The sequence below is a fragment of the Mus caroli genome, chromosome 4, assembly GCF_900094665.2.
Source record: "Mus caroli chromosome 4, CAROLI_EIJ_v1.1, whole genome shotgun sequence".
Lineage (NCBI taxonomy): Eukaryota > Metazoa > Chordata > Mammalia > Rodentia > Muridae > Mus > Mus caroli.
Window position 1 is genome coordinate 107,553,562 of NC_034573.1, and position 13,183 is coordinate 107,566,744.

Consider the following 13,183-nt stretch of genomic DNA (forward strand, 5'->3'; position numbering starts at 1 on the left):
AATCGCCATCCTTTCTCAAGTCCCCCTTACACAGTGTGACTCCATGGCTGACAGGGACGCTGGGATTAAGAACTCAGGGCAGGCCTCCTGGCTCTCACCTCAGTGAGGCTGGGGAGGGACCTGGAGCTCCCGAGAGTCTCCTTGATTTCATCTCTGCTGCATCTTGCCCCGGTGGCAGGAAGCGTCACACTGAAGACCCACCCTCTCCCTTGCGCATGGGCTGCAGGACATCCTCACAGAGTACAGCCATCACTGCACCAGGCAGCTGGACTAGAATCATCCTGTAGACCTGATTTTCAGCAAACCCTCCCCACAAGCCCCGGGGGCCGCTCCTCGTCCTGCCCAGCCAAGCAGAGAGGGTCTGAGGGCTGCTGACCTGTGGATGGTCCTGGAACCTTGAAAGCTCAGCTCACACTGATTTTTGCCTTTTGGTGTGGTGGGATGGAGCCCCGGGCTCTGCACATCCTGTGCAAGAGCTCCAGCACTGACTTACACACCTATTCACGTGTGTGTGTGTGTGTGTGTGTGTGTGTGTGTGTGTGCAAGCATTTGCATTGGACCCCAGCCAATGTGGGTCAGTCACGCTTAAAATGTGGGACCACCATAGAGTTCCGCAGCTGTGGCTTCTCCACAACCCTAAGAGGGGAAGAAGATTGCAGGGGTAGGGAGCAAAGCCACCAAGGAGAAGGCAGAGATGTCTCCACAGCATTTCTTTCCCTCAGGGGTTGGGACCCCATCTCCCAGGCCTCCGGTTTAACCTGGGCCCTTCTCCCAGCCTTTTTCTCTGTGCTCTGGCAGTGGGCAGCAGGGTGAGCCAGGAGCTGCACTACACCAAGGAGAAGCTGGGGGAAGAGGCTGCATACACCTCCCAGATGTTGATTCAGACTGCGCACCAGGAGGGAGGAAACGTCCTCACCCCCGAGGCACTTGACTTGCACCTCCAGGCGGCGCTCACGGCCAGTAAAGTCCAAGTATCACTCTATGGGAAGTAAGTCCAGGGGAGGCCCCGGGGGAGGAGGAGTTGCCGGGCACGTCCAGTGCTGTGTGGAGGTTCTAGAATGAGCGTCCATCTTTTGCTGATCACCCGTGCCCGGGCCATTCCAGATCCTGGGATTTGAACAAGATCTGCTACAAATCAGGGGTTCCCCTTATTGAAAATGGGATGATCGAGCGGGTGAGTACCCTCTAGGCTGTTCCCAGGTGCTGGCGGAGGCATTGTGGGAGGTCTGAGGCTCAGGCGTGGGGTGTTGGGAGATGACAGAGGGGCAGGACTGATGCGACCCGGGTGTCCCTGGCAGATGGTTGAGAAGCTGTTTCCCTGTGTGATCGTCACCCCGCTTGACTGCTTCTGGGAAGGAGCCAAACTCCAAGGGGGCTCTGCCTACTTGCCGTGAGTGCCGCCCCAGCCAGCCGCCCCTTCGCCCGTTTCATCTCCTGCCAGGGACTCCCTTGCAGAAAGGAGAGGTGTGGGGGCATGAATGAAAAAAAGGAGATCCTCGCCAAGTTCTGACTGCCTCCCAGGACAGGATCAGAGAGAGCCTGGGCTGCCCAAGGCTTCCCACCTGCCTCTCCTCACCCACGGAGGGAAGGGGACCTGTGTGGTTCAGACAGAACACAAGATCCTCAGGCAAAGATCTGCCTGAGACTTTCCTGAACACATCAGCCAGCTGTCAGCTGGCTTTCTGCTTAGACTGAAAAGAAAGCCTGTTAGATGCAGGTGTGTATCTGGTTCCAGGTTAGAACCAAAGGTAGACATTCTGGACCCGTCCACATAGTAGGCACACCCATCCCAAGGTCAGTCTTAGTCCCTTTCGTGTCCAAAGCTCTCGAGTGCGGGTGCAGCCTAGCAGCTGAGGCGAGCTGAGCCCTGCACACTCTCCTTAGGGAAGGACGATGGATCAGTGTGTAAGAGATGCTCGCAGTGAATGAAGCAGGGCGTATGCAGCAGCAGTCTGTCTGGGGGCAGGTGCTGCGTTTTGACCTTCACTAACCACAGGCTTTCCCCAGGGGCCGCCCTGATATCCAGTGGACCAACCTGGACCCTCAGCAGCTGCTCGAGGAGCTGGGCCCCTTTGCCTCTCTGGAGGGTTTCCGTGAGCTGCTAGACAAGGCACAGGTGGGGCAGGCCTATGTGGGGCGACCCTGTCTGGACCCTGATGACCCCCACTGTCCACCTAGTGCTCCCAACCGGCACAGCAGGCAGGTGGGTTCCTGGACAAGTCTGCCAAGAAAGATGGCTTCCCAGCCTTCTCTCTCACCTGTGTGTTTGTGTGTTCTAAGGGGTGCTCCCACCACCTCCATTTTCTGAACACACACACACACACACAGAGTGTTCCATTCTCATTCATTTCTAAAGAACCCTCAAGTGGCACACGAATCACTTTTTTTTTTTTTTAATTAAATGTAGGTGTGCACCTGAATGCAAGTGAGTGTAGGCGCCGGAGGAGACCCAAGTGTTGGGTTCCCTGTAAGTGGTATTTCTGGCAGTTGTAAGTTGCCTGGCATTGGTGCTGGGGGCCAAGCTCCACTCCCTTGGAAGTGCAGCCTGTGCCCTTCACCACCCACTGAGCGAGCAAGCCATCTCTGCAGCCCCAACTCCTTTTGTTTTGTTTTTCAGTTCTTGGTTTTGTTCTTTTTTTCTTTTTTAAGATTTATTTATTTATATGTATGTAAGTACACTGTAGCTGTCTTCAGACACTCCAGAAGAGGGAGTCAGATCTCGTTACGGATGGTTGTGAGCCACCATGTGGTTGCTGGGATTTGAACTCTGGACCTTCGGAAGAGCAGTCGGGTGCTCTTACCCATCTGAGCCATCTCTCCAGCCCCCTCTTTTTTCTTTGTTGTTATATGGTTGGTGTGTTTGGGGGCTGGGATAAGACAGGGTCTTACTATCCAGCCCTGATTGGCCTGGAACATGCTGTGTAGACGTCACTGGCTTTGAACTCACAGAGACTCACCTGCTGCCATCTCCCTAAGTGCTAGGACTAAAGCCTGCATTCCACTTTTAGTTCTGTTTTGTTTTTAAGATTTATTTGTGTGGATGCATATGTGTCTTTGTGTGTGTGTGTGTGTGTGTGTGTGTGTGTGTGTGTGTGTGTGTGTGTGTGTGTGTGTGTGTGTGTGTTTGCTCGCGCCTGTGCATGTGTAAAAAGGAGAGAGACCTATGTGCACATATGGGTGCCTATGGATGCCAGAAGAAGGTGTGAGACCACGCTCGGGCTGCAGGTACTTGTGAGCTGTGGTTATGCCTCCTTCCAGCAGCCCGTTTCCAGGCCTGTGATTGTTTCTGTAACCCCTGTGGAACACTAGCTGTTAGGAGAGGAGAGTCGGGCCCGCTGAGTTCTGGGTCAGGCATGGGTCTTAGAGGTGCAAGCTTTATCTAGTTTTAGATACACACACACTTTCTCACACACTTTTACACACACTTTCATACACACACACACACACTTTTTCCACTCACACACACTTTCTCTACTTGCACACTTTCTCTCTCTCTCTCTCTCTTTCTCTCTCTCTCTCTCTCTCTCTCACACACAGACACTTGTCCTAAGCCCTGAGCTTACATGCTATGTCTCTTCTTTGGTATGTGGTGGGAATGGTAATTGAGTCCAGAGCCTAGCTGGCTAGGCAAGTGCTCTATCACTGAGCGTTATCCCTGAGCACCTGGAGCTCTGGGTATTTTAAACCTCTCTCTGGTGCTGAGATGGCTCAGCAGGTAAAGGCATTTGTCACCAGGTCTGATGACCAGAGTTTGATTCCCAGGCCAGGGTCCACATGATGGAAAGAGAGAACTATTTCTCAGAAGCTGTTCTTTGACCTCCACATACATGCTATTACATGGTTACATGTTCACATACATGCCTACACACACACACACACATAAACACACACAAACAATAAGCATAACTTTTAAAATTCTAAAGTTGTGAGCTAGCATGTAGTTGCTGGGACTTGAACTTGGGTCCTCTGAAAGAGCAATCAGTGCTTTTAACCACTGAGCCATCTCTCCAGCCTAATTCTAAAGATAAGCCCCTTTCTGTTCCACTCTAGGCTCCCAATGTGGCTCAGGAGCTGAGTGGGGGCTGCCATGGCTTCTCCCACAAGTTCATGCACTGGCAGGAGGAACTGCTACTAGGGGGCACAGCCAGAGATCTCCAAGGACAGCTGCTGAGGTCGGGCCTCCCCTGGGACTTGGTGAGGGGACTTGGGAATTGACACTGTCAGGCTAAGCAGCTCTGGACAGAGCACCCCACAGACCCACACTGAGTGTCCAGGCTCTGACTCCCACTCCCACTCCCCTGACCAGGGCAGAGGCCTTGCAGAGCACCTTCCTGCTCATGAGTCCCCGTCAGCTGTACGAGCACTTCCGGGGCGACTACCAGACACATGACATCGGCTGGAGCGAGGAGCAGGCCAGCATGGTGCTGCAGGCCTGGCAGAGGCGCTTTGTGCAGGTCAGTATGGGCAAGGCCCGAGGAGGGTTCCCGAGGCCACGCCTTCCCCCTGTCCCCTCTCACTCACCCGGTCTCTTCAGCTAGCCCAGGAGGCTCTGCCGGCCAACGCGTCCCAGCAGATCCATGCCTTCTCCTCCACCACCCTGGATGACATCCTGCGCGCGTTCTCTGAAGTCAGCACCACCCGTGTGGTAGGAGGCTATCTGCTTATGGTGGGTCCTGCTTCAAGCAACCTCGCCTCCCCTCCAGCAAGTTTCCCTAAAAATCCCTGTCTGAGATCTCATGTCATCTCTCCCCACAGCTGGCCTATGCCTGCATAACAATGCTGCGGTGGGACTGCTCCCAGTCCCAGGGTGCCGTAGGTCTTGCTGGGGTGTTGCTAGTGGCCCTGGCGGTGGCCTCAGGTCTTGGGCTTTGTGCCCTACTTGGCATCACTTTCAATGCTGCCACTACACAGGTAAACCAGAACTGGGGGTAGGGGGCCAGCCTTTGGGGGCCACCTCCAAGCTACACAGTCCCTCCAGATGTTTGATTCCCTGCTCTACCCCTCCAGGTGCTGCCCTTCTTGGCTCTGGGCATTGGCGTGGATGACATCTTCCTGCTGGCGCATGCCTTCACAAAAGCCCCACCTGACACCCCTCTCCCAGTAAGCACCCATCCAACAGCTTGGACCCATCCAGAATTCATCAAAGTGGTTAAGAGCCTCTTGGTCTGATTAATCGTGTCTGGTTGTAACCTTTCTGAGTTGAGCATTCTTCTCCCCGCATGGAAATGGATGTAATGCTAATGGTAGTTGTGTCCCAAGGGTTGACGTAAAACCAGTGACGTAATTCAAGACTGGTGCTTAGAACAGCAGATGTCCATTCATGGTACACAACAGATGTTGACTGCTGTGGCCTCAGAATTGCACTTCTGCCGCTGAGTTCCTGAGCCTCTACTCACTCTGCCACAGTTCTCTGTGGCCTGAAGGTCTGTCCCTGCTCTGTCCTGGCAGGAGCGTATGGGTGAATGTTTGAGGAGCACGGGCACCAGCGTGGCACTCACATCTGTCAACAACATGGTCGCCTTTTTCATGGCTGCCCTGGTTCCCATCCCTGCGCTGCGGGCCTTCTCCCTGCAGGTGAGGCGTCTCAAATGGGCAGGTGGGCTGGGGTGGGTGTGGAGCACGGAGCATGCTTCATCCAGCCTCCTCCGCCCGCTCCTGTCTCCCCAGGCAGCCATAGTGGTCGGCTGCAATTTTGCAGCGGTAATGCTCGTCTTCCCTGCCATCCTCAGCCTCGACCTGCGCCGGCGCCACCGCCAGCGCTTGGACGTTCTCTGCTGCTTTTCTAGGTACTGTTCCTTCATGCCCGCCCTTTCCCATCCTCAGCTTCGCCCTAGCCTGTGCCCTGCCCTGCATTCCAGCCTATGACCCGTCTGCTCTGTCTGACCCTTCCAGCCCCTGCTCCGCTCAGGTCATTCAGATGCTGCCCCAGGAGCTAGGGGACAGAGCAGTACCAGTGGGCATTGCTCACCTGACTGCCACCGTGCAAGCCTTCACCCACTGCGAAGCCAGCAGCCAGCATGTAGTCACCATTTTGCCTCCTCAAGCCCACCTGCTGTCTCCAGCTTCTGACCCACTGGGCTCTGAACTCTACAGGCCTGGAGGGTCCACACGGGACCTTCTCAGTCAGGAGGAGGGGACAGGGCCAAAGGCAGCCTGCAGGCCCCTGCTCTGCACCCACTGGACTCTCGCCCATTTTGCCCGCTATCAGTTTGCACCTTTACTGCTCCAGACACGAGCCAAGGTTAGTCCAGGTGGGGCAGGATGGAGGCTCAGTCTGTCTGTTCCAAGAAGGGCAGAGGGCTGGGGGTCAGCCCTGGACCTCCTGCTTAGTTCTCATTTCTCACAGGCCTTGGTGTTGCTGTTCTTTGGGGCTCTTTTGGGCCTGAGCCTCTATGGAGCCACCTTGGTACAAGATGGGCTGGCCCTGACAGATGTGGTCCCTCGGGGCACCAAGGAACATGCTTTCCTGAGCGCCCAGCTCAGGTACTTCTCCCTGTACGAGGTGGCTCTGGTGACACAGGGTGGCTTTGACTACGCCCACTCCCAACGCGCCCTCTTTGATCTGCACCAGCGCTTCAGCTCCCTCAAGGCTGTGCTGCCCCCACCTGCCACCCAGGCACCCCGCACCTGGCTTCACTACTACCGCAGCTGGCTACAGGGTAAGAGGCCAAGAGACCAAGGGGCAGAAATGGCACGGGGCACGGTGTTTAGAGCTGTAGGTGGATCCTGGTCCATCTCGTGTGCCTCCAGGTATCCAGGCTGCATTTGACCAAGACTGGGCTTCTGGGCGCATCACCCGCCACTCTTACCGCAATGGCTCGGAAGATGGCGCCCTGGCCTACAAGCTGCTCATCCAAACCGGGGATGCCCAGGAACCTCTGGATTTCAGCCAGGTAAGTGGGGAGCTGACTTGGGCAAGGAGCACTGGTGGGCTCCAGACCCCACGGGCCAGGCCTTTAGCCATCTTTGCCTTCACAGCTGACCACAAGGAAACTGGTGGACAAGGAGGGACTCATTCCTCCAGAGCTCTTCTACATGGGGCTAACCGTGTGGGTGAGCAGCGACCCCCTGGGCCTCGCAGCCTCTCAGGCCAATTTCTACCCCCCACCTCCAGAGTGGCTTCACGACAAATATGATACCACCGGGGAGAACCTTCGCAGTGAGTCCCATGGGAGCTCGCCCGGAACCTGGTCCTCAGCCCACACAGGCCCTGACCCTCCAACCCCTCACTGCGCTCACTCCATCTGGTCCCTCTGCTCCTCCGTCCTCTCCACAGTCCCGGCAGCCCAGCCCTTGGAGTTTGCCCAGTTCCCCTTCCTGCTGCATGGACTCCAGAAGACTTCAGACTTTGTAGAAGCCATCGAAGGGGCCCGGGCAGCATGCACAGAGGCAGGCCAGGCAGGGGTGCATGCCTACCCCAGTGGCTCCCCCTTCCTCTTCTGGGAGCAGTATCTGGGTCTTCGGCGCTGCTTCCTGCTGGCAGTCTGCATCTTGCTGGTGTGCACCTTCCTCGTCTGTGCCCTGCTTCTACTCAGCCCGTGGACAGCTGGCCTCATAGTGAGTATTGGCAGGGTGGATGGGAGAGACCCCAGCAGCAACCCACCCTGCCCTGTCTGGACCAGTGCTCCTCCTGCCAGGAGCCCTGGGTAAGCCCTACCCTCCGCAGGTGCTGGTCCTGGCAATGATGACTGTGGAGCTCTTTGGTATCATGGGATTCCTGGGCATCAAACTGAGTGCCATCCCCGTGGTAATCCTCGTGGCCTCTATAGGCATTGGTGTTGAATTCACAGTTCACGTGGCTCTGGTAAGCATAGACCCCAGGAGGAAAGGTCAGGTGATGGGTTTTTAACAACAAACAACAACAACAAAAAATTGGTGAGATCACCTTCTGTGTGCTGGGCGTGGTGGCACAGAGGACCTGGGTTCAAGTCCGAGCACCCACAGGTGGTTCACAACTCTCTTTAACTCAAGATCCAGGGGACCTGACCCCCCCTCTTCTGATCTCTTTGCATTAGGTACACACCTGGTGCTCACACATACATACATGCAAGCAAAACACACATATAAAATTAATAAATCTAGAAAGAATTATAAAGGGGCTGGAGAGATTGCTCAGTGGTTAAGAGCACTGACTGCTCTTCTAGGGATCCTGAGTTCAATTCCCAGCAACCACATGGTGGCTCACAACCATCTGTAATGGGGTTTGATGTCTTCTTCTGGCGTGTCTGAAAAGAGCAATGGTGGTACATGCATATGCATAAAATAAATAAATAAATATTAAAAAATAAAAAGAAAGAGGGCTTAAACCTAGTACAGGTGTAGAGCCTCGCCTTCATACAGAAGGTCCTGAGTTGAAGCTCCAGTCCTGAAAACTACTATTATAGCAATAGCATCCTAGCCAGGCATGGACACACACACTCGCAGTTCCAGTTCATGAGAGGCAGCGGCAGGAACTTCTCGAGTTCAAGTCATTTGGGCCAATCCCAGGCACATAGCAAGACTGTCTCAGACATGGTGTGCAGGGGCAATTCAGTTGACAATATAGTCTTGTTTAGACAAGGTTTCATGTAGCCCAAGCTGACCTCAAACTCTGTAATTGAGGGTGACCTTTAATATCTTTTTTAAAAAAAGATTTATTTATATTTATGTTCACTGATGTTTTTCCTATATATGTCTGTGTGAGAGTATCAGATACCCTGGAACTGGAGCTATAGTCAGTTGTGGGCTGCCATGTGAGTGCTGGGACTTGAACTCAGGTCTTCTAGAAAAACAGCCAGTGCTCTTAAACCACTGAGCCATCTTGGTTTAGCCTTGTCCTATCCCTATTGGTGAGCATTCAAGTACTGCAGTATACTAGCCCCAGCTTTTATTACAGGGATGCACAACCATGTGGGGCCCAGTTCCTACATCAAGTATTGACTGTATCCCATTTATATGTTTTTTAAATTGTTTATTTTATTTTATTTATTTATTTATTTTGATTTTTCAAGACAGGGTTTCTCTGTATAGCCCTGGCTGTCCTGGAACTCACTNTGTAGACCAGGCTGGCCTCGAACTCAGAAATCTGCCTGCCTCTGCCTCCCGAGTGCTGGGATTAAAGGCGTGCACCACCACGCCCAGCTTTGTTTTTTTTATTTTTTTAATGTGTATGAGTGTTTTGCCTGTATTATATATGTGCGCTGTGTGTGTGCCTAATGCACAAAGAGATCAGAAGAGGGTGTAGAGTGCCCTGGAACTAGAGTTACAAATGATTGAGAGCCACCATGTGGGTGCTGGAACTTGAACCCAGGTCCTCTGCAAGAGCAACAAGTGCCCTCAGTCACCAGGCCATCTCTCCAGCCTTAATACTTATATCTTAGGTAGTCTAGATGGCCAGGAATTAAATAAATAAGGGCCATATCTATATGAGAAAGAAATGAAGGCCTGTCTGGAATAGTTTAAAGACAGAATGAGGGGCTGGAGAGATGGCTCGGAAGTGAAGAGATGGCTGCTCTTCCAGAGGACCTGAGTTCAATTTGAGCACCCACATGGTGGCTCACAACCATCTCTGATGAGATCTGGTGCCCTCTTCTGGTCTGCAGGCAGACTGCTGCCTGCATAATAAATAAGTAAATCTTTTTGTAAAAAAAAGGGATCAGGACTTGCATGAATAATAGCACTGTGGGTGTGCAGGAGGGATTCTACTGAAACAAATGCCTGAGAGGCAAAGAAGGCCCAGGGCTCCCTAGAGCTCCACCCTTGGACCAGCTAAAGCACCAGCACACCAGTCCCCACAGTAGCCGTCCTCTCCCGTCCCCACAGCCTACAGTAATAGAGTGGAAGAACAATCTCTGAGCCCGCGGTGAGGGCACATGCCTGCAATCCAAGCACTCAGGAGTCACAGAAGCGGGGTTCACAAGCATGTTCAGGACAGCGACCTGAAAGGCTTGGGTGGAGGCAGGAGGATGAGTTCTCATCCACAGGGATGTAACAGGTTCAAAGCCAGACTGACTGTAGCAAGCCAGAAACCAGTTTAGGCTACATGAAACTCTATCTCAAACAATTAAGTATAAAATTGCAGGCTGGGCGTGGTGGCGCACGCCTTTAATCCCAGCACTCGGGAGGCAGAGGCAGGCGGATTTCTGAGTTCGAGGCCAGCCTGGTCTACAAAGTGAGTTCCAGGACAGCCAGAGCTATACAGAGAAACCCTGTCTCGAAAAAAACAAACAAACAAACAAACAAACAAACTTGCAGGTACACTACAGTAGTTGAATGCTCAAGGATAGGGATAGGGCGAGGGCAGGCGTAGGTTGCCTACTTCTCCCAGCACTGAGATGGGGGGCAGGGCAGAACAATACAAAGAGTTTTAGCCAGGTGGCGATGATGGCGCACACTGCCTGGTCTACAGAGTGGGTTCCAGAACAGCTAGGGCTGTTAAACTCTGTTTCAAAAAAAAAAAAAAAAGACTACCCTGAGGGCAAGCGTGGTAGCACACATCTATAATCCCAGCACTTGGGAAGAATAGGCAGACAGATGTATATGAGTTCAAGTCCAACCTGATCTGTATAGTAAGTTCCAGAACATCCAGGGCTACATAATGAGACCCTGGAGACCCTGGCTCAAAAAAAAAACCAAAAGCTCCCCTGAGACATGAGATCACTGTGCTGTCCGTCATTTTTGGCCAGGAGTTGGCACACATCTTTTATTATTACCTATACTTAATTTTGAGGGGAAGGGTTCAGAGGACAACTTGTGGTAGCCAGTTCTCTCCTTCCATTTTGTGGATCCTGGAATTAAATTCAGATCATCAGGCTTGGCGGTAAGCACTCTTTCCCACTGAGCCTTCTTGCTGGCCCCTTTTCTGTCTAAAAGGCCGAGCAGTCAGTGGTTCAGACTCCACAAGCAGCGTACTCTCACCTTCATAGCACAAAAGCCACCATAGGCAGAAGTGCTTTCTTTGCTTTGTGTTTGGTTTTCATTGTTGTTTGGAGATAAGGTCTCACTCTACAGCCCTGGCAACTCACCAGGTAGCCCAGGCTGGCCTCCCAGAGCTCCTCTGAGTGCCAGGATTAAAGGTGTACATCACTGTCCCAGCGGTAGCAGCAGTGCTTTAATGAATGAGTTAGTGTACTTCAGCAAGACCTCCGACCAGACACCATTGACACCGAATTGGGCATTGCTCTGTGTGGCCAGACACATCTCTAGTGTTACCAAAGTGCACTCCACAATGCTTCCAGACCATCCCCATGAAGCTAGGTGGCCTGGCCCTCTGTGGGGGAAGGCCTGGGTGCACCCTGGAATGGAGAAATAGCCGCGGGGGACACTGGCTGTTTAGCAGAGGAGGAACTCCAGGGCTCTCTCCCCAGGGCTTCCTGACCAGCCATGGTAGCCGGAACCTGCGGGCTGCTAGCGCTCTGGAACAGACCTTTGCCCCTGTGACTGATGGAGCTGTCTCCACCTTGCTGGGTCTGCTCATGCTTGCTGGTTCTAACTTTGACTTCATCATAAGGTACAAGAGGGCTCGGGAAGAGGGGACTGCCCACCCTGGCCTCGGGTGGCCCCGGGGCCTGGCCACCGACCCTCGCTCTCGCCCAGGTATTTCTTTGTGGTGCTGACGGTGCTGACACTCTTGGGCCTGCTCCATGGACTCCTGCTGCTGCCTGTGCTGCTCTCTATCCTAGGCCCCCCGCCACAGGTGACCAAACTCTCCTGTCCCCACTCTTAAGGGACAGGGTAATAATGCAAGGGAGGGATAGACCCATAACCAAAGGCCCTCAGTGGCTAGCAGAGGGCTCAGCTCTGAAGGGCCTTCCTAAAAGAGCCCCCATCAGCTGAAAGCGGCCTCCTCGGATTCTGGGCTCCTGCCCCTCAGCCTTCAGTGGGACTGGCCTTACTCAGCCTTTTAGGACCCAGGGCAGAGGGTGGGTTTGGCAGGCCTTGAAATCTTCTTGCCCTGTGAAGTCTGACTGGGAGCCTGGCTTGGGACTGGTGTGTCTTTCAGGTGGTGCAGGTATACAAGGAGAGTCCACAGACCCTAAGCTCCGCTGCTCCACAGAGAGGTGGGCTCAAGTGGGACATGCCCCCCACCCTGCCCCAGAGTTTTGCCAGAGTGACTACCTCCATGACTGTGGCCCTCCACCCACCACCTCTGCCTGGAGCATACGTCCACCCAGCCTCCGAGGAGCCCATGTAGTCTCCTGCTGCCGCCCCAGCGCAACCTCAGTTGTAGAGGACTGGGTCTAGCCACCGAGTGAGTGTCAGAACCACAGAGACCCTGCAGGGCCATACAGAGTCACTGGGACGAAATGGGTGAGGTATGGAGTGCAGGATGGACCCCTGGAGGGCCTTATGCTGCTGTCTGTATCTCCTCCCGCCTCCACACACCTAGCTGACACCCAAAGAGAACAGCTACTGCTTGGACAAGAGGCTCCCAGCACATAGGGACTCACGGGAGCTCATGTCTGTATCCAGGTTGGGCCGAGAGGCTACATTCTGGCTGCAGTGCAGCCCTGCCCTGTTCTGTCCCACACTGTCACCTCAGTAGACGAAGCCTGAGGGTTTTCAGCACATTCTCCCACCCCGGCCTTTCATCGCTTGATGACTCCTAGGGAGGCCCTCTGTTCCCCTCCCTACCTCCTACCATATAAATTATTTATATGAAGATGTTTATTTTTGTATATAGATGCTATCACTGCTCAAAGTTCTATTTTTAAAGAGTGAAATATATTCTATACAAACTCATTTCAGATGGCTGAAGTTTTTCTCAGATGACTCTTTAGGGGAGTGAGCATCAGAGGTGGCTTGTGGGGTGTCAGGGCCTGGAATCCTGGACTTGTCTAGTTCTGGGTGGGGATGACCTCAGATGCTGAAGTTTTATCACCATAATTGGGTCGGCATAAATGCTTAGTATAAGGTGCTATGGAGCCTCAGGTGACCGTGCAGACATGGCCACGTCCAAGAGACACCACACACAACCAGACCTGAAAGTGACACAGAAACCCCTGTCACAAAGACAGCAATCTCCCAAGGACACCTACCCCAAGTGCCCGAGGAGCCTGTGCTTTGCCAAGAAGCACAAGAATTCTAGGCCTGAAGAAGACACAGGCAAAGGCAGTGCTTGTGCATGCATCAAAGCCCTTGTGAAGCCCAAGGTACTAAAGGCCCCAGCTGCACACTCAGACATCTGCCTCTTTCTTTTTTTTTT

At 53.5% G+C, this 13,183-nt stretch overlaps 1 protein-coding gene across 1 annotated transcript in view; it reads left to right on the forward strand.

The window, feature by feature from the left end:
- Ptch2 (patched 2) overlaps positions 1–12,665 on the forward strand; it is a 20,527-nt gene extending 7,862 nt beyond the window's left edge. Inside the window, 20 exon segments of the mRNA XM_021160255.2 lie at positions 799–988; positions 1,105–1,174; positions 1,299–1,390; positions 2,008–2,203; positions 4,051–4,172; positions 4,307–4,454; positions 4,535–4,666; positions 4,756–4,911; positions 5,008–5,100; positions 5,449–5,574; positions 5,668–5,786; positions 5,893–6,241; positions 6,347–6,659; positions 6,751–6,893; positions 6,979–7,159; positions 7,277–7,557; positions 7,667–7,804; positions 11,346–11,488; positions 11,575–11,674; positions 11,981–12,665. Of these exon segments, the coding sequence (XP_021015914.2) occupies positions 799–988; positions 1,105–1,174; positions 1,299–1,390; positions 2,008–2,203; positions 4,051–4,172; positions 4,307–4,454; positions 4,535–4,666; positions 4,756–4,911; positions 5,008–5,100; positions 5,449–5,574; positions 5,668–5,786; positions 5,893–6,241; positions 6,347–6,659; positions 6,751–6,893; positions 6,979–7,159; positions 7,277–7,557; positions 7,667–7,804; positions 11,346–11,488; positions 11,575–11,674; positions 11,981–12,208 (3,320 nt within the window). The 3' untranslated portion in view covers positions 12,209–12,665.
- The last annotated feature ends 518 nt before the right edge of the window (positions 12,666–13,183 follow it).